The sequence below is a fragment of the Alexandromys fortis genome, unplaced genomic scaffold (genome assembly GCF_014885135.2).
Source record: "Alexandromys fortis isolate MF-2015 unplaced genomic scaffold, M_Fortis_MF-2015_v1.1 scaffold_10, whole genome shotgun sequence".
NCBI classification, from domain to species: domain Eukaryota; kingdom Metazoa; phylum Chordata; class Mammalia; order Rodentia; family Cricetidae; genus Alexandromys; species Alexandromys fortis.
In genome coordinates, this window is record NW_026067895.1 from 3,122,962 (window position 1) to 3,149,200 (window position 26,239).

The 26,239-nt window shown below is 45.6% G+C and overlaps 2 protein-coding genes and 1 pseudogene across 3 annotated transcripts in view; 2 read left to right on the forward strand and 1 right to left on the reverse strand.

Annotated features, from left to right (window-relative positions):
- Positions 1 to 3,334: 3,334 nt before the first annotated feature.
- Positions 3,335 to 11,319, forward strand: Rfk (riboflavin kinase). The gene is made up of 4 exons (XM_050160053.1): positions 3,335 to 3,608; positions 4,415 to 4,566; positions 8,651 to 8,753; positions 9,839 to 11,319. Exons 1-4 carry the CDS (start codon positions 3,527 to 3,529, stop codon positions 9,967 to 9,969), a joined length of 468 nt encoding a protein of 155 aa, XP_050016010.1. The 5' UTR covers positions 3,335 to 3,526; the 3' UTR covers positions 9,970 to 11,319.
- An 8,440-nt stretch (positions 11,320 to 19,759) lies between these two features.
- Positions 19,760 to 20,498, forward strand: LOC126510531 (ER lumen protein-retaining receptor 2-like; annotated as a pseudogene).
- Positions 20,499 to 23,892: 3,394 nt separating this feature from the next.
- Pcsk5 (proprotein convertase subtilisin/kexin type 5) overlaps positions 23,893 to 26,239 on the reverse strand; it is a 411,377-nt gene continuing 409,030 nt past the window's right edge. The window contains exon 39 of one of the 2 annotated variants that reach the window (XR_007594733.1): positions 23,893 to 26,231. The gene's annotated coding sequence lies outside the window, so the exon portion shown is untranslated. The remainder of the gene's footprint in view (positions 26,232 to 26,239) is intronic. The other variant, XR_007594738.1, reaches the window with a different exon arrangement.

Here is a 26,239-nt window from a genome sequence, read left to right on the forward strand (position 1 = left end):
AGATCTGCATCAGGTGGCCATATGAGCCACCTCTCTGGAAATGACCTCTTTCCTGGGATCCCCTTGTGCACGAAGGGCATTTACACCAGTAAGCCTCTCGTTGTTTTGGTTTTACTGATTTTTCTTTTGTCCATTCCAAATAAGAACTCAGAGGGTCGAAGAAAAAATTATCATCTATTCCCCACCCCCACACAGCGTTCATGTTAATGTGTTTTCACCGACTAAATGTGCATTGCCAACGGTACGTTTTGTAACTTTGAACCACAAAGTCTATTTATATAATACAATAAAATACTTTGTGTCATTCATACTAGGACTTCTTGGAGGATTTTATACATCTACTGTCAGAGGCAGAATCTTATATGTCTGCTCTCAAAGGCTAGCCTGCAGCTTGAGATTTGTCCATCACAGCCTCCTAGGTTCTCGGAGTACAGCCACATGCCACCACATCTGGCCTAGCTGATAGACTTCATAGAAAAAGTAAGTTTAGTTTTATAAACCGACAGGAGCCTTTGGAATCGGCTGCCCCATTTTGCATTGTCATCCGCGCTGGGTGAGAGAACTTGCCCTTCACAGCCTAATAGTTGGAGATTAGCCCTTTGGATGGGTGTGTAGTGCTGTCTCCTTTTCATTCATTCATTCATTCATTCATTCCTTTGTTTGGTTTTTTGTTTTGGGGACAAGGTCTCACCATGTATAAACCATTCTTTAGATTGATTTTAAATGGTTAATTGACAGTAGACTATCTTTCCCTTCACTACATCCTGTTATGCCCACATCCTGTGATCCCAAGAGACCACCAGGAATCCAGGTTCGCATGCAAAAGCAAAGAGCCTTTATTGCAAGCTTGAGCTTGGGCTCTCTGTCCAGTCGACACAGCAGTTGGATCAGGGAGAGCCTGGGGCTCAGCTACAGCAGGGTTTTAAGGATCAAGGAATGGGGATGGGGGAAAGGGAATAGGAGAATTCCAGATTCAGATGGGGGAAACTCCTGATTGGACAGGAGTGAGGCAACAGAGGTCTTGCCAAACAGGGATTGGGACTGGCGTTGCTGTAAGGAAACTGGCAACCTATATACACATTAGGTAAGCTCTTCTTAATGTTCTGGAGCATCTAGTACTTGTTTCAATTATGATTGGTTGCCCACAGAGTACAGGTTGTGGCTTTTCCTGGTTATTGTAATGGTGAGGCCTAGTCCCAGTATTGTTAGTCTGTAGCCTGTCATGGCTGCACTGATGTTAAGTTAGGCCTCTTCACTTCCCAGTTTACTGTTACTGTGGCCTTTTTCCTGAAGACATAACTCAGTCAGAGGAGGGTCTTCTTCTTTGCAGGCAGAGGCTGGCTGGGTGCTGTAAGCCCAATTCAGAAGGGGAAATAGGAATATTTTGAATATATTCATGTTTAAAAGCACTAAACTTGACAAGCACATTCTCTCTCCCAACTTGATTACCATTTGCACAAGAAATGGTAATCAAGGAGGCTCAGTGATGTATCTCTTGGCCAAATGCATTGAAACACTATTAATGAGTGTGAAAAATAATAAATCACATGGCCTACACATCTGAGTATCTGCAAGCATCCCCTCCCCATTTTGAAGTGACATTAATGGATTCGGATTTGATTACTACCTTTGAGCAGACATAGAAACCTGAAGGATAACTTTACTCTTGAGTAAAAGGGAGGGGCTATGGAGATGCAATGGAAAAGCATCAGCATTTTCTCTTCCATACCTGCATTAGCATACAGTAAGTATACATTAGTATACACACGTCCAGAGCAACGTGAAAATGGACCTTGCTGGGTGTGGTGGCACATACCATTAATCTCAGCACTTGGGGAGTAGAGGCAGGCAGATCTCTGTGAGTTAAAGACCAGTTTGGTCTAAACAGCAACAAGTTCAGGTCAGTCAGGGCTACCCAGGCAAAACCTTACCTCAAAAAGGAAAGGGGTAGCCGGATGGTGGTGGTGCATGCCTTTAATCCCAGTACTCGGGAGGTAGAGGCAGGAGCAGGCAGATCTCTGTGAGTTCGAGGCCAGTCTGGTCTACAAGAGCTAGTTCCAGGACCGGCTTAAAAGCCACAGAGAAACCTTGTCTTAAGAAAAGAAAAGAAAAGAAAAGAAAAGAAAAGAAAAGAAAAGAAAAGGAAAGGAAAAAGAAAAGAAAGGAGGGGGAGGAGTGGGAATGGAGGACTTGACAGTTTCCTCCTAGAAATTCTCCCACTTTCTTTATAAATTGGGGTGAATGCTTTCTCCAACGACGATGCAATGATTAGATGAGAAACTATGATACATACTTGGCATTAACTAATTCCTCACCCCCACACCCTACAAAGCAGGGTTTCTCTGTAGCCCCGGCTGCCCAGGGACTTTGTAGACCAGGCTATCCTTGAACTCAGAGATTTACCTGCTTCAGCTTCCAGAGTGCTGTGACTAAAGGCGTGCCCGCCCCCACACCCTGACTATTTAAAAACCATCTACCTTAAACCGGGGGTGGGGTAGCACGCCTTCAATCCCAGCACTCGGGAGGTTAAGCAATTTTCATAAATCAGCTATTCTCGGTCGCAGAGTCTGCATTCAAATTCTGGTTTATCTAGGGCTGCAGTGATAAACTCATGGCCAGTCTTTTAAACTTTTCTGACGTCTTCTGTTAGGGCTTGCTGTGTCAGCTTCCCCTGCAGCCTGGGATTTCCCTAGCACTTTGCAGTGCGCTTTGATCTTTCTATAAACACTTATTTTAGGCTGGTCCCAAGGTAGTGCGGTATCTCAACTGATTGCTCACCATCAGTTATAAATACTTGTTTCGCGTTAGCATACCAGCGTCAAGGAAATGAAACTTTACTAAAAAAGTTCCCTTTGTACCAATATAGAGAAAACATTGTTAACATCAGAGAAACATTCCCAGAGTTACAAACAAGTAAGGGAAAAGAAGCGGCTGCCAAGCCGGGAGAATTTGATACAAAATTGTGGAGGAAAATAGAACAACTGAAACTCTTTTGTGAGCAACGATCTCACCTTAGCCCAGTCTAAAAATGGTGAAAAGGAGACAATTAGAGGCTGGACCACGGGTGAGGACAAGGCCGCAACAGCAAGAGCGGGACCGCAATCGCAGGGGCTGGACCAGGCACGAAGGGGACGGGGGAGGGAGCCGCGACTGGGGCGGGGCCACAGTGTTCGCTGGGCGGGGCCTTAGTCACGGGCTGGACCGTGGTCGCTGGGTTCGCAGCCGCGACGACGCGGGGCGGGGCGAGAACTCTGGACGGGGCCGCAACGGCAGAGGCGGGGCTATCGCGGGATTGCTACGGAAGCCGAGCAGGTTCGTCGCGGTTGTCGCAGTTCCGGCGGAGCGTCAGCTGAGTTCTGGAGGCGGAGGCTGCTCTGCCGGCAGGTACCGGTAGCGGTGGGTGTCCGGCTCCACCAGCCCAGCTTCTGCAGGATCCCCGGCTGGCCCGGGCCCAGGCGCCGCACTCACGGCGGCTCCGCCGCAGCCGCGGAGCGAGGAGCAGCCCGCGTCCCCCGAGGTTGGCGTCATGAGGAGCCTGCCGTTCTTCTGCCGGGGCCAGGTGGTGCATGGCTTCGGCCGCGGCTCCAAGCAGCTGGGCATCCCCACAGGTGAGCGCGTCGTGGGGCCGTGGGGCCGTGGAGCGATGGAGCCATGGGTCGTGGGGCAGGGGACCCTGGTAGCCGTGCTCCGCTAACGCCGAGCTGCGGAGTCCAGTCCGGGAAGGTACTGCAGGTTGATTGGCCGAACTCTCAAACTGTTGAAAGTTCTGTTCTTCAGATGTTACTGTGTAGTGATCAGTGACAACACGGGTAGTTCTGTGAGAGCCAACGTTTATTTGGTCTGACCTCGTAAGTTTTAATAGTTAAGACTTAACTGCCCGTCCTTAAAGAATGATATCCGGACTGCTTCTTGACCCATTGAATCAGTCTTTCAGTTTGAGATTTTGGTTTCTGTATTTTGAAAATAATAATCTTCTTATTATGAGTCACTACTCAGCCTACAAGGAGCGTTACGAGGAAAGCGCTGGGACTTTGTTTTAATTCTAACAGAAAGGGTCTAGCTCCGTTTCCCAGCTGCCACCCTACTCCTGAGCTCGGGAGATCTCTCATGGCCTCCTGAGTGACTAGAGATAAGGGCAATCTCCGATGAACCTCCCCGTTTATTTTATGTGTTTCTTTGCACTTGTACATTTCCGTCTGGTTTTTCTGAGATTTTCATACGCTTGCCTTGTGACTCGTTCTTAACCTTGCGCCCGAAGAGGGGAAATCCAAGCCAGAATATATAGGGTTGGATTGGAAGTCTTAGAAAAGATCCTGGAAGTCGGAGTGTAACGGTTCAGGCTAACCTTTTAATGTGATTAATCAATATTTAATATGAAACTTGTTATACTGAGTATCTGTTTACTTCTATTTAGCCAATTTTCCGGAACAAGTAGTAGACAGTCTTCCAGCTGATATATCCACTGGCATTTATTATGGTTGGGCCAGTGTCGGGAGTGGAGCCGTCCATAAAATGGTGGTGAGCATAGGATGGAACCCATACTACAAGAACGTGAAAAAGTCTATGGTAAGAGGCACATTTTGCTCTATTAAACGCACACAGAACTCCTCAGCATACTTAAAGGGTTTCAGAGGGAGGAAAAAGCATCAGGCGTGGTAGTGTACTTCTCAAATCAGGAGTTAAATCAGGCCTGGGTGACCTGGTGTGGTGTTACACACTTTTAATCCCAGCACTTGGGAGGTGGAGGTAGGAGGATCTCTGAGTTCAGGGCAGACTGATCTACAGAATGAATTCCAGGGATGTCAAGACTACTTGGAGAGATCCTGTCTCAAAACAACAGCAAAGCAAAAAAGAATAGCCTGGACTGGATGCTTCCCTATATTACGTCATTCCTGCCGTACCCCCAAGCATTTATTTACTTTATTTGAATGGAAAATTTTTTTCTCCGTGTTTGTTCTGTGCTTCTCTTTGAATAAAGTCTCCCTATCCAGGGGTATATAGTTGGATCAGGTTTTTGTAACAGTTTTCTGCTAACCTCTCTGCTTTTTGGTTGAGAAGTGTAATCCATTTAAATTAAATATTTTACTTTTAATCGTGTGTCTGAGTCTGTGTGGATGTGTACATAGGCTCAGGTACCCATGGAGGCCAGAAAAGGAATTTGGATCCCTGGAACTGGAGTTGACTTTATGAGCTGTCCAGTGTTAGTGCTGGGACCCCAACTCAGGTCTTCACATGCTCTTCACTGCTGAGCTGTGACCCCAGCCCTCCATTTAAACTTTAAAGTAACTGCTATGACCACACTATTGGACATTTCTATAGTCCTAACACTTAGATGGTGATGCAGGAGGATGACAAATATAATCTGTATTGTATTGTAAGACCCTACTCCCCAAAAGAGTAATTGCTGGCAAGAAAGGGTTTCCATCATATTGCTTTTTGTTTTCAGTGTGTTCTTTAAGTGGGCACTCCTCTTTGCATCAGTATTGCCTGTTTTATTAGTCATTTCCCTTTTTAGCACAGAAAAACTCTCTCTACTTCAGCCTTTCTAGTGCTGGATGCCAGATGCGGGCTACCGGGCGCTGAAACGATGTTCTTGTAATTGCACACGCACTTATATGTATCAGAAACAAAAATGAGATATTATTGTTTTTTGAGACAGGGTCTTGCTGTGTAACCCTGCCTGGCCTGGAGCTCACAGAGATCCATCCTCTTGCCTCTGCCTCTGCCACTCCTGTGCCGGGATAAGTCATGCGCCATCATGCCCAGCTCTTTTGTTTGAGAAAGGGTCTTCCTAATTAGCCCAGATTGATCTGGAACTCACCAGATAGCCCAGGACCCCAAAATACTCATGTTTCTAAGTGTTGAGAAAAGGGAGGCACTTCACAAAGCATTTCATAAAATCGGTCTTTGCCATAGTTAGTGTTTCATTGCCTTTAGATTACTTCCTGTGTGTGGCTCAGCTTCATTCCTGGTCTCTGTTGGTTTTTAAACATTGCTGAGACTCATATCCAGGGCCATAGCATACTAGGCCAGCATTCTGCTTAGCTACCCTCCTAGCCCCTCTCTCCAAAATCAGCTTGAGGATATAGTATTTTGTTTTTCCCTGCCCTGCTTTTCCCCACAGCTTAAATCCTTACTGGTTTTGAGTTAATCTTTTGTAGACACCAAGTGAAAAAGCAGTTAGAAGAATTTTATTTTGAGACTTGGTCTTGCTGTGTAACCCCGGGTGACCTTGGACTCACAAGCCATTCTCTGCCTTAGGCTTCTGAGTGCCAAAGGTGTCAGGCCTGTGCCAGCATGCTGAATTTTTAACTTTGAGAGTAATAAGAGAAGTGTGTCCCAGAGAGCCACAGAGCTAATTGCTGACGTATAGGTCAGGGGTCTCAACCTTCCTGGTACTGCGACCCTTTAGTACAGTTCCCCATGTTGTGCTGACCCCGACCATAGCATTATTTTCTTTGCTACTTTGTAGCTGTAATTTTTCTGCTCTTATGCATTGTCATGGAAATATTTTTGGAGATAGAGGATTCTCAAGGGGTCTCAACCCAGGGGTTGAGAACTGTTATAATGGATAGCAGTGAGCTTGAACTCCTCCCGGCTTTGGGCTGTGCTGATATTGAGGAGGGTGAAATTGCTGGAGAAGTAAGGGAAGAGGTGATTAGTGAACATACACTTGCTTTTCTGTGGGGAGGGGAAGGAAAAGGAAGGAGAGGCTATCTCATTTCCTTTATAAGCTTCTCAGATAACAGAAATAATGTTTGTTATCAAATCATTTCTGGACCACCTAGAATTCTGATAGGAGAAACTCAGTAAACTGTCAGGATGCCGATGCAGTTCAGGACGGGATTATTTTAATACTGTTATTTGCCTTAACAGCCATGCATGAAAGTTTTCTGCCCTAATAAATAGTATTGTCCTATTAATTTTAGTATACCCCAGGTCATCATTTTCTTTTGTAGCTAGTGTTTTTAACAGTCTAACTGGGGATCAAACTCAGGCCATCTAGATTGGTGCCTGCTCCCTTTACCTGCTACGAGATCACAACATTTGCAACCCTTCTCCATAGCTTAGTGTGATCTGACTCAGTGATGTTACCTAGCCTGGAGTGCTGGGGTTACAGGAGTTATTGCCTGTCTTTGAGCCCTTACCACAATGTATGATACACACACACACACACACACACACACACACACCCCTTTTTCCCTGCTGAGCCTGAGACCCTGCCCACGTCTAACAAGTCCTTACCACAGAACTGTTCTCGTGCCCCGCCCCCTATTTGCTTGATTTGAGAAGGCTTCACTAAGTAGCCCAGGCAGATCAGCCTCCCCAGGAAGCTGGAATTACAGGCCTGTACCACCGGCTTACTTGTTAGTGTAAATTCTCCAGTTGTCTTCATGATTTTCTTGGATCCTCTTGATTTTTACCATATCAACTGTTAAAATAGTTTGCTAGTTTTCTGTAGCTCTTAGTTTGTAAGAGTTTTTGAAAAGTGGATATGAGGGAGAATGTGTGCCCAGGGCTTCCCTCTAACTTGCGAAGATGGGGAAGAATGGGGCAGTAGCTGGGGCCTCTCCACTGCTCCTCAGGCTCTGACAGCCTGGAGGCACAGGCTTGCAATCTCAGTCCCCAAGAGGCAGAACCTGGAGGAACTCACAGCCACCTGGGCTGCAGCCGAGACTGTCTGGAAGACCCAGTGGGTAGCGGAGTGCTTAGCCAGTGAAAGACTATGGGTTTGATCTTTAGCAGGGAAAGGGAAGAGAGGACCATTCGTGGAGAAAAAGAGGATAAACTTTAGATTTTTTTTTTATTTGTTTGTTTGTTTCGAGACAGGGTTTTTTTTTTTTTTTTTTTTTTTTTGTGTGTGTGTGTGTGTGTGTGTGTGTGTGTGTGTACCAGCCTAGCTGTCCTAGAACTAGCTGTTGTAGACCAGGCTGGCCTCGAACTCACGGAGATCCACTTGCCTCTGCCTCCCAAATGCTGGGATTAAAGGCATGCGCCACCACTGCCCAGCTAGGTTTTTTGTTTTTTTAAAACTGGTTTTCTCTGGGTAGAGGTTTCACATGCCTTTAATACCAGCACTCGGGCAGCAGAGGCAGGGGGATTTCTGAGTTTGTAGAGTGAGTTCCCAGACAGCCAAGGCTACACAAAGAAACCCTGTCTTGAAAAACCAAAACCAGACAAAAATGGAAGTGGGTTTTCTTCCCCCTTTTTGAGTCTAAGTCCTATTTCAAGTGTATTTGGTTGGTTGCCTTACTATGTACATGCCTGATGTCAGAGGAGGGCAGAAGAGGGTGCTGGATCTCCTGGAAATGGAGTTACACAGTTATCAGCCATCCTCTGGATTCTGGGAATCAAACCTGGGTCCTCTGGAAGAACAGCTCCTGTGTTTAGCTGGTCATTGAGCCATCACTACAGCGCTCTTCCTCACCCCCTCCACACACACTATGGTAATCTTTTTTTTTTTTTTTTGGTTTTTCGAGACAGGGTTTCTCTGTGGTTTTGGAGCCTGTCCTGGAACTAGCTCTTGTAGACCACGCTGGTTTCGAACTCACAGGGATCCGCCTGACTCTGCGTCCCAAGTGCTGGGATTAAAGGCGTGCGTCACCACCGCCCGGCTACTATGGTAATCTTTTCAACACTTTGTTTATAGGAAACCCACATCATACACACCTTCAAAGAAGACTTCTATGGCGAAATTCTCAATGTGGCCATTGTTGGCTACCTCAGACCAGAAAAGAACTTTGATTCTTTAGGTAAGAATTTATATTAATCTTCATTACTATTACAGCTGTTACTATGGTGGTCACAATGATAGGACATATATTTGAGCATTTAATGCATGCTCAAAAAAAAATATTTTATTTTTTTGTTTTTTTGAGACAGGGTTTCTCTGTAGCTTTGGAGCCTGTCCTGGAACTAGCTCTTGTAGCCCAGGCTGGCCTCGAACTCACAGAGATCTGCCTGCCTCTGCTGCCCAAGTGCTGTGATTAAAGGCGTGCGCCACCACCTCCCGGCTTAGGCACTATTTTAACCATCAAAGTTAATCCCTTTGTCACCAACAGTAGCTGTGTGAGGTATTGGTGTGCCTATCTCAGTGATAAGGAAATTGATCACAGAGATTAAGTAGTTTGCCTTCGTCCATTTTCTGTTGGTCTGACTGAGTACAGGTGTTTATTTCGCACATAGTTGGTGGAAGTTGGAGTCAGGAGTGATGCAATCATGTGGGCAGTACCTGGTGAGGGTCTTCTTGGTGCCTCAGTGGGGGGACATTGCAGGGTGGATCAGAAGAGGCTCACTCCCTGGGCACCGCAGGGTGGATGGGAGATGGCTAGGAAGAGGCTCCCTGGCACTCACCATTCCACTATGCTCTCATGGTCCAGTCACTTCCCAGAATTTCCACTTTCAAATCCTTTCAGCCTTAGGAACTGTTCAGCACATGAATTTCAGGGCACACCCAAGCCATATCAGTTAGCTAGTGAGTGGTGGCACCTGGCATCTGACCCCCGCAAGGCTGACTAGGCAGTCGGTGCTGGAAGTGCAAGAAATAGTAGTTGGGAGATTTGTTTCTGGTGTCATCAAGTGCCTGTTGGTATAGAAGGAGGATTCAGAACCCCAGGATGCGAAAGCTTTCTTTACCAGAGAACCCACCATAGCGCTGACTGTCCCTGGAGAAAGACAAGGCTCTAGCATTGGTTGACCCCCTGTGCTTTGCCAGGGCTGTGGCGCGAGGGTGGCTAGCCTGTGCGTTTGGGGGGGGGGGGGGGGGAGAGCTGAGCAAGAGGAATAAAATGTATTTATTAGCAGCTTATATTTTTTCTTTTTTTTTTTTTTTCTCCAGAGTCACTTATTTCAGCAATTCAAGGTGATATTGAAGAAGCAAAAAACCAACTGGATTTACCAGAACATTTGAAACTCAAAGATGATAATTTCTTCCAAGTTTCTAAAAGCAAAATTATGAATGGCCACTGATGAAAAGTGCCTTATCTAGCCCCTCGCTGTCGTCTCATTGCTTGTGATACAGTCTCACCCTGGTCATATTTTAGATCGAGCCTTTCCCTGTAGCTGTCAAGTGGTCTTCCGCTATTAACTCCATCATGTTATATAGTACTAAAAGATTCATTCAGAAATCAATACTTTTTAAATGTAGTATGTGATGCTAGCTAGTGTCGTGTAGTGGAGATGAAGTCTGTATGAGTGTGGGTGGAAGAGCAAGTCTCTGTGGGAAATGAAGCCTGGTTCTCGTTCTCATAACCATGTGCACGGGCGCTGCTGAGCAGGGGCTTTTCCCAGGAAATGTGCCACACAGAACTTACCCCGGGAGGAGACTCTATAGAGTGTATTTTCGTTATTTTGTGTATTAATATATTTTTGCAGACCTACAAACTTGCGAGCTTTGAGTCACTTCCTTGAGTGTCCCAGTGTCTGTACAGAGCCACTCCAGCTTGAAGTGGTCACACGTGTCCCTGTATCAGGGCGCCTGCTTCTCTGCACAGATTTGTTTTATTTCTCTCTCCTTTTGAGACAGGCTTCCACTCTGTAGCTCCGGCTGACTTCAGATGATTCGTAGCGGCCCGCCTCTCTTTGCACTGGGATTAAAGGAACGCACCACCAAGCTTGGTTATCACACTTTCCGGAAAGGACACAAAATATTTGTTTTCTCCTTAGGGAAACCAATAAATGACATATTATATGTCGCACATATGAAGTGTGGTCCTATTGTTTTCAGTGGGAGCTCTGTATGAACAGCTACTTAAATATAATTTAATGATCATCTGAAGAGTCCTTGTAGTTTCAGGAGTGGAGAAGTTTGGGCTAAATAATATTTCTCAGTTTCCCCCTTACTCTAACTTTTGGTGGCTTGAGTTACTGAAGTTGAAATTGGATTACCGATCGTGTTGTGCCTGTCAGCATATTGAATCGTTTGCTGTGTGGCAATAGATTTGCTGTTGGGGAGGCCCTGCCTGGTGGGAGGGGCCATGTTAAAATAGAAAGGCAATTTTAAACAATACACAGACACACACATGTAGTGCACGCATGTGTGTAGAAGTGGGGTGTGGTACAGGATGGATGCTGGACAAGTGCTCTGTCACTGAGCCACATCCCCTAGCCCTGAAAGTAGGATCTTTGATTAAGTGTATGGAAGTGCATTGCTAATGTCACCTCACATTGTGTTACAGCCATTGCTTTGGAATTATGTGGTTGAGAGGTTAGTGAATTATCTGGACTTCTGTATTGTTGATGTATTATAAGAAATTATAGTACCACTTTGATTAGTCTGAATGTTTTCAGGCCTTGGAATAAATTTTGACTATGTGTTAATTTTCCTGTGATGCATGTGTGACTAAGAGCCTTGCCTCCAAGCACACTCCCTGCCCCCAGCCCCTTTCGCTTTCCCAATCTATCCCCACACCCCCCCCTTTTTTTTTTTGACTTTCTGAGCCACACAGTTTCTGAATCCCTGGCTGGGCTGGAATGCACAGAGATTCACCTGCCTCTGCCTTCTGAGTGCTGGGATCAAAAGTGTGCATCAAGCCTGGCCAAGATCCCCCCCCACACACACATTAATGCTTTTTACATCTATGTAGTTTACTCCCTTGTGTAATTCTCAGACAGTCCTGTACACATGGCTTGGGCCACCAGTCACGCACACACTGATGTGGGGCATTCTTCCATCTTTGCCATTTATGAGTACATTTCAGTACTCCCGAACTCTTCTGGGATGAATTAGCAGCTTGCATTTAGGGCACTTATGTGACAGGGTTGTGTAAGGACCAGTAGCTTAGACCTGAAGACAGCTTTGCTTTCTTGATGAAATTTCTATCGTTTTCCTGTTCCCCTTGAACTTGGAACAGATGTGAGATGGGTGGAGACTGAGCTGTGACACAGAGCAGTGCTTCCGAAGGAGATGCCGCCCATCAGAAGGATGAGCCAAACACTGGAGAGCGAGCTTTCCGTCAATGGCAGGTGGTTTGACAACTTGAAATGACTAGTGCGTATAGAGAAGTAACGGTGGCTTAGCCACGCTCTGTGAAAGTCAGGGGAAGCCAGGAATGGTAGCATGCTCCTGGAGCTCTAGCGCTGGGGGGCTGAAACCAGGTCGCTTCAGTCCGGAAGTGTGAGGAGCCCAGCCTGATGAGTATAAGACCCTATCTTAGAAGTGGGCGTGGGTGGGTCAGTGTAGTGCAGTGGGAGGGGCTATACTCGGCATGTGATGCCCTGGCTTCAGCCCCAGCACCAGATTTGACACAATAACAAAGTTAATTGTGTTATTTGGAAAGTGTTCAGAAAGTTGGGAAACAAGATGAACTTCTAAGTTGGCTTTTTGTTCTTTGTTTTGCTTTTGTTTTCCTTACAGGATTTTACTATGTGTAGTCCAGGCCCACTTGGGATTCGATGAGGTCATTAAGCCTCAGCCTCCCAAGTGCTGGGATTATGTGTGCTTTACTGTGCCTGGCCTCAGCAGCAAATACTCTATTGTGCTACAAATCAAACCTCAAGATTCATGCAAGGCCAGCAGTCTGCCAACTGAGTTACACCCTCAAACTCCTGAACCCTTAATCTTACTTATTTGTGGTGAGAACATTTAACATATTTTAGGATGAGTTCTAATTTGAGGTGGGGTTTCTCTTGCAGACCCTGAACTCTCAGAGGTCCGTGTGCTACTGCCTTTTAAGTGCTAGGACTGAAATAGTGTGCCACCATACCCAGCTTAGGTTGGCTGGCTTGCATCCTATTTTATTTTGTGTACACCTGTATGTGTGTATGTTGTGGGTGGGCATGTGTGTGTACCATAGTAGGTAGGTGAGTGTCAGGGAGCAATCATACGACTTCATTCTCTTCCAGTAAGTGGGTCCTTGGATTGAATTCTCATTGTCAAGCATGGCATCAGATGCCTTTATCCATTGACCATTTTGTTGGCGTGGATTCTAACTTTTTAGAGATAGGGTCTTGTTATGTTGCTCAGACTGGCCTTTATCTTAAAATCCTACCTAGAACTCCCAAGTGCTGGGTTTACAGGTGTGTGCCACTGTGGCTGAAGCATGAACATTTGACCTGGTTTTGATCAGTCAACCCGCTTCTTCCTTTGGAGGTTCATGTTCTCCAATTTCACACCAACAGCTTCACTTTATCCATTTTTTTTTTATGTGTATGAGTGTTTGCTTGCATCTGTGACTACATACCACATGTGTGCAGTGCCCGAGGAGGCCAGAAGAGGGTGTCATATGTCCCGGGAGTTGTGTTGTAGTTTTTGAGCTACCGAGTGAATACTGGAAATTGAACCCAGGTCCTTTGGAAGAACAACCAATACTCGTAACTGCCAAGACATCTCTTCAGCTCCCCACCCCCCAGTAATTGTTACATGTGGACTGATGCATGTGCATGCCAGAAATTAACCTCAAGTCTTATTCCTTAGGAACTACACACCTTGATTTTGATTACGAGCACCAGCTGCTCTTTCAGGGGACCCAGGTTCAAGTCCCAGCACATGGTTTACAACTGTCTGTAACTTCAGTTCCAGGGGATCTGACATCCTCTCCTGGCATTTTTGGGCACTGCATTCACATGGGGCACGGACATATATACATACAGGCAAAACAACCATATACATAAAGTAAAAGTAAGTAAAAGTGGGGTATGGTGAGATCCACAGATTTCCCCAGTGTCAGCCAGGCTCTTGCTAGTAGTGTATTTGCTGAACTCCTGTCTCCTTGACTAACACTTTTGATCACTGCAGCTAAGAACGCATTTTGTTTTCTTCTGGCTTGGGAGCAGATCGCTGCTAAGAGTTCTGAAAGAGGGGTGTCTTATTACTCGCTCTGCTAGGAAATTGAGTAAAAAGAAATGTCTCATGGTTGGGTTACTTGAAACCATTCATTATTTGCTTTTTGTAGGGCGAAGAAAAGGCTTTGTTGAAAGAAGCTGAGTGTGTCTTTGTTTCCAGATTTTAAGTTTATCTGGAAAATTAAATCTCCTTCTCCCTCCCCCGTGTAATCTGACTCCACAAATCCTGGAAAAACAGTAGGCTCACAGTTGGGGAGAGCACTGATCAGCAAAAGCAGTGAACTGCAAACCAGGAGCCTTGTGCAAGCTCCCGTTCTGCTGGGAGGGTGACAGGTCAGTGTTCCCCTCACAGGTGACAAGGAAAGCAGCTCAGAAAGTTGAGTCACAGTAGGAAGTACTAAGCCACAAACTCATGAATCGGGACTGTCCCCGTGTATCACCCAGCAAGCTTTCCCAAAGAGAAGGAATGCTGTGAATGAGCGGAGTGAGATAAGATGATTGGAGTGGAGGCAGTTTGTCAAGCCAGCACCCGGCCAGTATCTATGGACACTGGTGGAATTTTCTTATGCCCACACACACACATATGGGAAGGTATTGCTTTTTATGCCTGGCTGCATCCAGTGAGTAGTCTTGGACCTGGTCACCACATTTCATACATACAAACCTTGTTCTGAGCCAGGGGACGCATTGGGTCACCAAGGAAAAATAGGGAACATTGGATGTTCAAAGGTTAGAAAAATTGATTACAATATCTTCTTTCTAGATTGGTTAATTGCAAGCAGGCTGATTACACAGTCCATAGTTCTAATAGACCTCAAAGCACAGTGTTAAGTTGGGTTCAGGTTGGATGAAAGTTTGATTTGTAAAGACCAACTTTAAGCAGCATTTCTCAGCACATGGTCCCCATAATGTGTGCCTGTTATCCCAGCACAGGGGAAACTTGAGGCAGGATGCTTTGGAGTTTGGGGCTGGTGTGGATCACATCGCTAGGGAAAGGGCAGAAGAGAGAGATTTATTTTTGTATCTGGCAGTATAAGAGGAAAGTCTAAAGGGTTCAACTGTGAAAAAATTCCATGTACAGTCACTGGTGGCCTCATTTCTCTTCTGTTATGATCTAATATCCTGACTTACATTCCCCAGGGGGTACAGTCCATACAATGGAGGAGATGTGGTGGCAGAAGCCTGAGGCCAGACAGTCACATTGCATTGGCAGTGTGGAAACAGAGAAAGAACAGGAAGTGGAGCCAAGTATAGAGCTTCAAAGTCCACCCCCAATGACGCACTTCCTCCAGCAAGGCTCCAACCCCTCTAGGTTCTATCACCTCCTTAAACCCACCACCAGTTAGCCAACCTTCTGAATGCTGGAATTTACAGGCGTATGACTCCACACCCAGACAAAACTTAATGGCCTTTTCTTCTTTGTAGTATTGGGGACTGGATGCAGGGCTCCTGCATGCAGGTAAGCACTGTATCATCGGAGGTATTTCCCAGTCCCTACTACTTGGTCATTTTTCTATAAAGGACTTAGCATCTGAGGGCTATGGAAACCTTTATGTCAATTTCCAGAGAACAGAAAGGATGACTGTGAGACTGTCCATGTCACTGCAGGTAGTAGTGAAACCCACAGCTGTGCTATATTGCGGTCCTATTACCTGTGCTGCTGGCCACGGTGGTGCACGGCTTTAATCCCAGCACTTCAGGTGGAGGCAGGAAGATCAGGAGTTCAAAGCCAGCCTCAGCTACTTGACACACAGTCTCAAACAACACCAATCAACTAAAGAAAAAAAAAAAAAGAAAAGGAATTATTACTGGAGACCACGGTGGAGGTGTGGAGGTGGGGGGGGTGTCTATCTGTGTGGGGGGGCATGGTTAGCATGGTAACAAGAGGACAACCTTGTGAGAATACAGGCAAAGCTTTAACTGAAACCTCAGCTTCTGAGTAGAGAAGAGTCAACACCGACCAGAGAACCAGCCACTCTGAGACTGCTCTCACTGACTTGCACCTGATACCTGCCATCTTGCAGACTCCAGCTCTAGCTGTTGTAGTTGGACCTGAAGGAACCACCAGCCCTCTTTAAATCGGGGCATTGAAAGGCCCTTTCCTGTGTCATGATGCTGGCCAAGATGAGGGATGATCTGAGAAGCCACTGACAGACTTCTTCTCAGGCATACTGGGAAGCAAAATAGATTACTGTTACCTGGACCAGATTCCTGCACTCCCACCAAGCCAGCTTTTCCCAGAATGCTAGTCAGCACAGGAAAAAGCCTGCTAGGCCAATGCTTATGTAGTCTGCTGGGGGGCGGGAAGGGGTACTGAGGAGTGGGCAGTAGTGAGCAGCCACCTGGATCTGCAGGCCTCATCTTTGTTCAGCCCCATTCTGTATAACATAACAGGAGTCCCCCCCCCCCCCGTCCTCCCCCCAGGCCTTGCCCCAATCTGGTCAGAGCCTCCTCCAGCACAGTTCCCATTAGCCAACATATGCAATATTCCTTTCAGTTTAGATACATACTTCAGTTTAAAAGAGCCAAGAACCAGGCTGAAGGCCTGAAGGGAGGTGACCTTGGGTGGGGCCTCAGGCAGGCACTCCTGAGCACCTCCAACCAGGTGTTTAGTGAAAATACCCTTCATTTTTTTACCCTTGTGTTCTAATCCTGGCAGGTGCCCCCAGAAAGCCACCATGGGACTCTGACCATCCCACACGCTCTCTCCGAGAGACAGAGGAGTGACTCGGAGAAGCCCACACCTTTCTGAGTATCTCTCTTCCTCCTTAACCCCTCTGTTGAATCTACATAGTTAAGTGACCTTTATAACATTCATTTATTTGTGTGGGGCCTGGCTTCCTGTCTGCGAGGCCCTTTCCACAGAAGGGAATTCGTCTTTATACCTTAAATCTGCTGAAAAACCCATGGTGGGGGAGATCATAGGCTCTAAGGGGAGGATCTTATTGTTTTTTGTTTTGTGAAGTGGGCATGCTTTCTAAATATTCATAATTTTACCCACAGACGAGTACTGTGATGAGAATAAGTGATCGTTGAGCACTCAGTTCTAACTGGGATATCTACATCACTCGCTCTGGTGCCTGGAGAATATTGTGGCGGGGACGGGGTGGGGGGGGCACGGACAGACGATGACACGTAAGAGTCAGAGGCTGAGGTGGGGGAGCACTGTGAAAAGCTGTCTTCTAGGCATGACATGGCCACTGTACTCACTACGTCAAAGCATCTGTGGTGACCTGGACAAGAGGCTGGTGACGTGGCTCAGCAGGGAAAGGTGCGTGGTTGTGTCCCCGGGACCTGTGTGGTGGAAGGAAAGAACCAATCACTGCAGGTTTTCTCTGACCTCTAGGTACACAAGGTGATGTGCAAATGTGTGTGCCCTGTGGCGTGTGCCAGGTTGGAGTCAGCAACATTCATCACAACCGGTGCTCGGGCTCCTGAGGCCTCACTCCTTCCCAAGGGGGATACTGCAGTTAACAATGGTCACGGGGGTGAGAGAGTCATTTCTTCATCCTCGTGGACAGGGATAAGTTGCTCAGTGCTCCAGCAAATGATCCTCAACCCATGCAGGTGTAAGCATCCTTGATTAAATTCAGCTGGTCACCCTGAAAAATAGACCCCTTAAAGGGGGACCTGCTGGGAAGGAGATGGGATTCGATAATAGTGTGTGTGAAGGCAATAAAAGAAAGGAACAGGGAGGGTAAATATTAAAATGCATTACATATATGCCTGAAATTGCCAAAGAGTAAATTTAAAAGCAGAAATGTTGCTCCTTTTCTCTTTTTTGACCTGACTCAGGAGGTGGCCCGATGAGAAGATAATTGGAGAAAGCAGAGCCAGAGCCTTTGGTTCTCAGCACAGGGGGCTGAGACATGTCCTGTACAATAGACGGGGTCCTGCTGATTCCCAGAAAAGTTGGCTTGTGGCTGGGGAGAGGGGCATTAAGCAAACACTACTGATGGTGTTGGGATTCTCAATTCCGAGCTGACAAAAGGCTTCAACCAGACGCCAGAGCCAAGACTCTTTAAGGTTTTCCTGTTCCCATAATTTCCCCATCCCATCCTGCCCCAGATTCAACTCTCAGTGGAGACTTTGCTTTGACCTACAGGTGTCCGCAGTTGATCTGACAGCTACACTCCCCCACTCTTCTCGTTTATAGCTAAGACCAGTTTTAATCTGGCGTAGTGCCGGCACTTGGGAGGCCGAGGCGGGAGCCTAGGTTACAGGGCAAGACCCTGTCTCAAGAAGCCAAAGCAGAAGAAAGAAAAAGAAGGAAGAGCAGGAGGAGGAAAAGAATGTGCACCGAAGTTTGTAGGCGAAAGGTCACTGTGCTAAACAAACATTGCTCTCCCCAAGGCTGGATGACCGATTGCTGCGAGCTGGGATGTTACGGGTTGGGAGCTAAAATTATCTTGGGTGTAATATAGTCAGTCCCCTTAATTGCCAGTTATTGTCCATGTCTCTGTGTGATCTAATGTCCTCATAACTGAGGCAGTTTAAAAAGAGGAAAAATCTCAGGCACACGAGAACTGTGTGTGTCCCCCCCCCCCACCCAGCACAATTACTGTTTAAGACCCTACTTTCTTCCCAGCTATAAACCTGTAAACTTCTAGAAATATTATCAGAAACCCTGTTTACGGGTAAAGGCCCTAACCCCGCCAGTCTTAGTGACACATGGTTTAATTTGCTCAGACATTTCCATCCGAGGCATCTCTGGGATCCCTCACTCATTTCAAAGGCCAAAGGCGGTGAAGAGGTGGGGGATGGGGTTCCCCCGAAACTTTCTGATCTGTCACTTAAGAGTCACCAAGATGTCAGTCACTATGGCTGGGGCTGAAACAATTAGTTGTGACTCTCCCTTGAGGAGTCCATGATCACACCAGGGTATGCCCTACGTGTTGTTCCTTTGCCCCTGAAGAACATACCCCGGTGTGGATGTTTCTCTTCTATCAGAGGGCCTCTCTTTCTCCTTACACTCATGCTTAAAGTCTAAGTTAAGTTACCTTTAATAAAATCTCCAGCCCTGTGTCAGATGGCTAGTTCCAAAATTCTTGACACAAACCTTGATTTGATCGGGGTCAAGCAAGATCTTTAAAAGACTAGGGGACTCTCCCTGTTGCTGAAGGTGACAATGTGGAACTGTCTTTGTTCCCACAGCATGGACATGACTATTGGTTAAATCCCATTATTGTGCACAAATAGAGCCCCCAGTGTCCACCACCTGGAAGACTCATTATATAACATCTGAGGCCTACAGCAGAGATTTCTCTCTGACATAACCTGCCCACTGGATGTGTCTATTCCATGTGAGAACTCTGTGTGTGTGTTTGTGTATGTGTGTGAGTGTGTGTGTGTGTATGCATGTGTGTGTGTGTTGACAAGAACAATTTTACTGAGGGGGACAAGGCCCTGGGAGAGGGTCACATGTTCATAAAGCCATCAGGTAAATATTGCCCTCTTAAGATATTTGACTCCCAGTCTTTCTATCAGTTAGGAATGGCCAGATGACCAAGTTCAATGTGTCTCTCATTCTGGATCAGCGATACTCAAACTTTCTAATGCTGTGACGCTCTAATGCAGTTCCTTACACTGTGATGATCCCCAACTAGAAAACTATTTCATTGTTACTCTGTAGAGGTAACTTTGCTACCTCCATGAATTATAACATAAATATCTGATATGTGACCCCTACAGGTTGAGAAACAATCGCCTAGAGGCGATGATTTTCATTTTTGTAACCACGCAACAAAAGTCTACGTGTGTTGGGACCAGAGAGGTGGTTTAGGGGGTAAATGCACTTGCACCAAGCGGGATCACCGGAGTTTGATCCCCAGAACCCAGATGATTTAAGGAGAAAACAGACTCCTGTAAATTGTTCTCTGACTTCTACAGATTTGCTACATGTGTACAACACGTACTGTAAAAAGTAATGTAAAAAACTGATCTTTTGTCGCTTTCTCTCTCAGGGCTGTCACTGTGACCCGAGTCGCTGCCAAGCCTTGAGGCCGCCGCGCTGACCACCACCGCGACGAACACCACCACCTTGAACATCTTCCGGCCGACTGGGGACGTGTCCCACCTGGCGGCCATCGTCATCCTACTGCTGAAGATCTGGAAGACGCACTCCTGTGTGGATATTTCTGGGAAAAGCCAGCTTCTGTTTGCATTGCCCGGATCTTTTTACTTCATCCATTTCACTCTATAACACATCTAGGAAGCTTATCTCCATTGCTTGTTCCTGTGCCACGGTGTTCCTGATCTACATGAAATTTAAGGCCACCTAAGATGGAAATCATGATACCCTCCGAGTGGAGTTTCTGTGGTTCCCGTGGGAGGCCTCTCATTTCTAGTCAATCATGACTTCTTTCCTCTTGAGTTCTTATGGACCTTCTTAATCTGCCTGGAGTCAGTGGTCATCCTTCCCCAGCTCTTTATCAACAAGACCCGTGAGGCTGACGCCATCACCGCCCACTACCTCTTCTTGGGCCTCTCCCGTGTTCCATACTTTGTCCACTGGATGTGGCGCCTCTGCTTCGGGGGAGTTTCTTTGATCGCATTGCTGTAGTGGCCGGGCCGTCCAGACCATTCTCTACTGTGACTTCTTTTACTTTATACATTACAAAAGTACTCAAGGGAAAGAAACTCAGTCTGCCAGTGTAAGTACCAAAGACCAAGAGCAGCCTCTGTCCTTCAGGGTGCTCAGACAGGATTCTCACCACAGCGAGAGAGCACGGATGCTCAGTGCGGGGTGGGGTGGGGGGGTGGGGGTGCAGAGGTGGCTCCTGTTGCAGCCGCTCTCTGCGGGGATGCAGAGGAAGGGACCAGGAGGCTCTGTACACTGCATCCTGCCTTAGCTTTTGTATTACTATGTACAAAGAGTCTTTATTTAATACAAAGAAAATTAATGCTGTGTTAATAAATTCAATTTGTAGATGAATTGGGACAGTTCCAAAAGTGAAAGTTTTGTATAGATTAAGTACAAACCTTTTTTATTTTTTGAAATTTCGTTGAGATGGTCGCTTCTTCTTTGTGTCTACAATGAAATTATACTCAACACTTGGTAGATTATTCAAACATCTGTCAAATTGCCATGCTATCTATTTCATTTTTTGCCAAAAGATGAGTTGTGTTTGTCTGAAATCTGAGACACCGTGTTCCATTTGGTATTTTTGCTCAGATCAGTCCTCATTGCCCTGAAAATCCTTCCCCAGATGTCAAAACACCACACTTCAGGTCCGTGAGAGTGGCTGGCAAGGCCTAGAGTTTCCATTATCAACACATCAGGTTCCCAGTGGAAACAGTGTCAGCTGATGCTCACCAAACACTCACCCTTCATCCCTGCTGAGACGTGGCAGCTTAAGTTTGTCCAGAAGGTGTGGAGAGCCCACCACACCCGGAGGTTCTGAGCCTCCTGCCTTCTGCATACTGAGAGTGGGTGGTGGGGGGTGATGGCTATTTGGACGAGCATTCTGCTTCTCTGAGGAATGGAACACAAATGACTACTTGTTACTTTCAGTCACAATTTTGAAGGGTCACTGCAACCATGTCAGATTCAAATATTTTCATTTGCGCTTTTGGTGATAAAATGATTGGCAATCTTTTTAATTGGCAACACCAATTGTCATTCCTTACACTTTTTTTAGTTTTTTTTTTTTTTAAACTGGGCTCTTGCATGGCCTACCTTGTGTTAACATCCTAAATAAATATTTTATTAAACAGAAAAAAATAATGTAAAAAACTGCATGTGTTGTATGTCATGCAGAAGGAGGGGAGTAGGCTGCTCTTCCTTCCACTATCAAGCTATTGAACAATGACCGAAGAACTCAGATTCCCCTAGGAATCCCACACTAGGTAGAGGGAAAAGCTGAAGCCTTGGTGTTAGGCAGAGATTGCACACAGCTCTGAAAACTCAATAGCGCGTTTATTCTTGGCTTTTGTCTTATCATTTCCATAAAACAGTAAGCCTGCTCTACAAGGAGAGAAACTCAGAGTCCTTTTCTCCCAGGTTTGGCCAAACTGTAAATAAGTTCATTTCCGTTTATCAATTTACTTCCTAATTTCTTTAAGATGCTAAGGGTGTATGGTTGTAAGTGGCCAGCCTCCTATAACCCCAGGGCTGTCGGTATGAATGGAACAGACCCAGCGCCTGTCTGTGAGGAGCCGGCTTCATGAAATCACAGCCATGTGATTCTTTTTCTTTGTTGCCCGTGTTTAAAACAGTGCAAGGAAACATCATTTGAATTTCCAGCGTTTCCTCTTATTCACTCATTCCCAGAGCACCTTGGGAAATTATCTTGTCCTGTTGATGTGTGGTGATCACGAAAGACTTAGTCACACCAAGTGTGCATCGATGGGATTCTTGTACTTTCTTCTCAAACATAGTCCAGTTATGCTCTAAATGTAAAGCCAACACTATATTTTATTTAAACTGGTGACATATAAATTTGGTTCTGTAGCTAGGTAGTACACCAAAGAAGCTTCTTTTTGTGTGTGTGAATTTAAATAGGCCATGACTCTGAGTGTGTCACAAGTGTGTTTTGAGAACTTTCGGTCTCTAGCTCCAGGTATTCCTAATAGCAGATACTCATCCCCATGGGATGTAACTTCTGACTTCACATTTGGAAAATATTGAGGGTTTACCTTTATCTTTAATTGTGTGTGTGCTTAGGTTTGTTCATGTGCGGGTAGCTGCCGGGATAGGTGAGAGGCATCAGATCCTCTGGAGCTGGAGGTCAGAGGTGGTTGTGAGCTGCCTGACATGAGTGTACTAACCAAAAAGAAACCAACCAGTTTATGAATGAATGTTGCCTAAAAAAGTGGCTGTGCTGACGACGCTGGAGACTGATGGCCACTTCCTGACTGTGAAGGGTTGTAGTAGTGTGGACTGAGAGGCAAACTTACATCTCGGACTTTGGTTCTTCAATAGTCCTTTATCACCCACTCTGCAGCTGACCAAGAGTTCCTTTTGAATATCAGATGAAACCTTTGGATTTTATAGCAGACAGCTAGTTTTCACCAGCTCGCAAACTAACCATGTCATAGATAGCTTCTGAAGCAGTTCCTCCGCTTAGCTGGGACCTCCCCACCCTGTGTCCCCACTGCCACCTTCGGGAAATGTATTTTAGCTTATGCTTACTCTATGTTCTCTGACTATAAAAGTGCATATAACTGCTTCTATGGCAGGACACATTGCTCCAGGGAACCTAAGTCCATATCTCTGGGCCATGGTCACTCATATTTGGCTCATGATACAATTACTTCTTATTCCCTTTGGATTAAGAACAAGGTTTTACCTTAACAACGTCTTTAAGTTGTTGTATTGTTTGTTTGCTTTTATTTTTTAAACAGTGTCTCAATCTGTAGTCTATGCTGGCCAGGAACTTACTATTGTTATCCAGTTTGGCCACTCAAACTCACGGTGATCCTCCTGCCTCAGCCACCTGTGTACTGGAATTAAACTATGCTTGGCCACGAGCCCCTCATCCCCTCTGGAAGTTCTAGACACTGTGTGCTATATTCAGGGAAGGGAACAGTAATGGTCTGAAATAGTACCAAATTTTGAGTACATACAGGCAAGTAAAGAGGATCACCAGGTAACATGAAGAAACTACATATACAGAGTGTCTACGCAGAAGGAAGATGAGAAGGTAACCAAAGAAGACGCGCTAGGCTCGGTGACAAGAGGACCCCATTTTAAAGGATTGTCAGGAACTTTTCTTCTGGTCAAGGCTGGGAAGGCAGCTGCCACAGAGAGTGAGCAACACATGCCGAAGGGTATGAGAAACAGCACGGTATTGCAAAAGACTAGAAGCGATTTGGTGCTGTGGGAATATAAATGAGGAAGCTGGGAGCAGGGAGGGACCAGGAAACTGTGGGTGAGAAGTCTTAAGACAGGTGAGCACCATGTGCCAAGAAGCTAAACGTGTTTCACGATAGTTAGGAGAGACTGGCAGCCTACAGGAGACCTTGTGAGTAACTCTGGAAGTGACGTGTTTGACTTGCTGAGATCTGGTCTGCACTGTTGGGAAACACTGCAGCCCAAGCTGGCTTCTCTCTGAAGGTGGTCCTCCCGCCTCACCATCCCAAGTGCTGGAATCACCAGTGCGAACAGCTGTGCCTGGCTTAAGGCTGCTCTTTTACTACTGCCTGAGTGTGTGCATGTGTGGGTCAGAGACAACTTTCAGGAGGCATTTTCTCCATCCACCCTGGTCAGGCCTGTACAGGAGCTTTTATCCCGAATCATCTCCTGGGGTCTCTCTGACTCTGTCTCTGTCTCCCTTTCTCGCCGACCTGATGCTCTATCTCTTGGTTTTCAGTTCCCCAAGTGCTGAAATTATAGCCCGCATCAGTATTCTACCTGCAAATGACTTTTGCTAGCCAGAGTGAGAAAAAAAAAATAGAGATTGAAATTCAGTAATAAGAGGGACAAGACTGTAGTAATGGAGCCGAAAGATGGACTGGACTGATCTGTTGGGGAGGAAATTCATCAATGGTAAAACTTGTTCAGCATTGGGCGGAGATGGATTAAAACAGACACAACCCGGAATGCCTACTGTTTTGCATCTATTATTTGGTACAGCATAATACTATGTACACAAAATGCCCAGAAACAGTTTGCTAATAAGCAAGTCTCTGTAGAATAATCTGTTCTTGATTTCACTTTGTTTCCAATTAAAATTCCTTTCAGGGAGCCAGAATCTTCTGGACTTTTACCCAGTCTCCTGGTGTATTTTCAGTCTTAACATTTTCGAATTTCTTGCAAGCAGAAAACTGAGAACTGTTTTTCAACCACATATTTATCCATTAAGGCAGTTGTTAGACAGAATTCAAAGGAAGTTTGAGAAGAACATATCATGAGTACACAGACGGGGACTGGGTAAGCATCCAGTCTTCATCACACACAGGCACAAGGTTCCTTTTCTTGTGGATCATAAAGAGTAACAACACCATTTTTTTTCTTAGTATTTCGAGTCGTCTTATAAGAGTGTACATTATCACAAACAGATATTTTTCTTGGAAAAAATTTAAGGCTACTTGAGAGCAGATCAGTCTGTTTCTACATTCTCAAGGAATATGAATGATACATAAATATAAATGATTTGTTTCTATAGTTGAACTCTGGAATTACACAGCAAGAAATGATGAATTCTCCTACTGATATGATGGTAATCAAATGGATTTGGAAGAGATCATTTTAAATGAGCAAAAATTGTGAACGGGATCCTATGTGTATGTGGTACTCACGGAGCCTGAAGAGTCTGAAGCTAGACTTCAGAGTTACCATGTTTTTAAATGGCCATCAAAAGGATGTTACTTCATATGTCTGAAATTTATATGGTCTGAAATTTATATGGTCTGAAATTCAGATAATAAGTGTCCCTAAATAAAGTTTTGCTGGAGCCCAGTTTACTCATTAATATTTTACTGATTCCAAGGATGTTCCCATGGTAGTTTGCACAATAACAATAGAGTTTTTTCTTTTTCTTTCTTTTTGCTCAAAAAGCCTGGGGAGAAACCTGGTTGTTTAGTGGTCTCTGTTCTGAGGGCTTTTCTCTAAAGAAACACAAGCATAGGGGTTTCCCATATTCACATCCACATATGTTACTATAGTGTGTGGGATAACTGTCACAGAATAAAATAATAGACCTAGTTTTATTATGTCTAGGATGTTTGTTTTCACACTGCCAGTGGAGCACAGTTATTAAGAATAATGCTTCAAGGTCATTCTTATTTCTTGAATTTTGATCAGCTGTCTGTGACTTTGAACTAATGGCTTAGCCTTTTGGAAGCCTCAGATTTCCTATAAAAACAAGGGGTGGATGGCATCATCTGGTAGAGTTGTTAAGGATGAAGTGGGCGAGATACCTTAGTTAGGTTGGTATCTGGTCCACAGTAAGCGTGCAGTTCTTATTAGACTATCACCCTCTCACGGTGCACTTTTGCTGTTCCGCACACAGTGTTGCCCGCCACAAGGAGCTCCATGAGGCTCTTCCCGTGTCTTTCTGCAGTCAGTGCCCACCCTGTGAATTCTCATCTGCAGAAAGTGCCCACAGCTGCATAATCTAAGAACACCTTGACCAGAGTGCAAGAAAAGTTTTGGAGACCCAGAAACAAAAAGTCACGGACTGAAGAGAGCTAGGCAGATGCTTGCAGCTTGCCTGCAGCCAGTGAGCGCCGTGTCGGAAAGTTTGTAAATGGTAGACTCTACCCCAGCTTTTCTTAAGGAGAGTCCAGGCTTTTTGGATGACTCATTGGTGAAAGCTGTGCACGGATTTAGCAGCTAACATCTTTCAATTTTTTTTAGAGTGGATGAAATTATTGTATTTTGTGCTAAGTTGCCATTACCATGTTCTTGTATTACTTCCTATCAAAAAGATCCTTAGAAAATTACCAGGGTGCGAAGCTTGGGAACAATTTCCTTCCTTGTGGACTTGATACTGCCTGCCCTCTACCTAAGTCC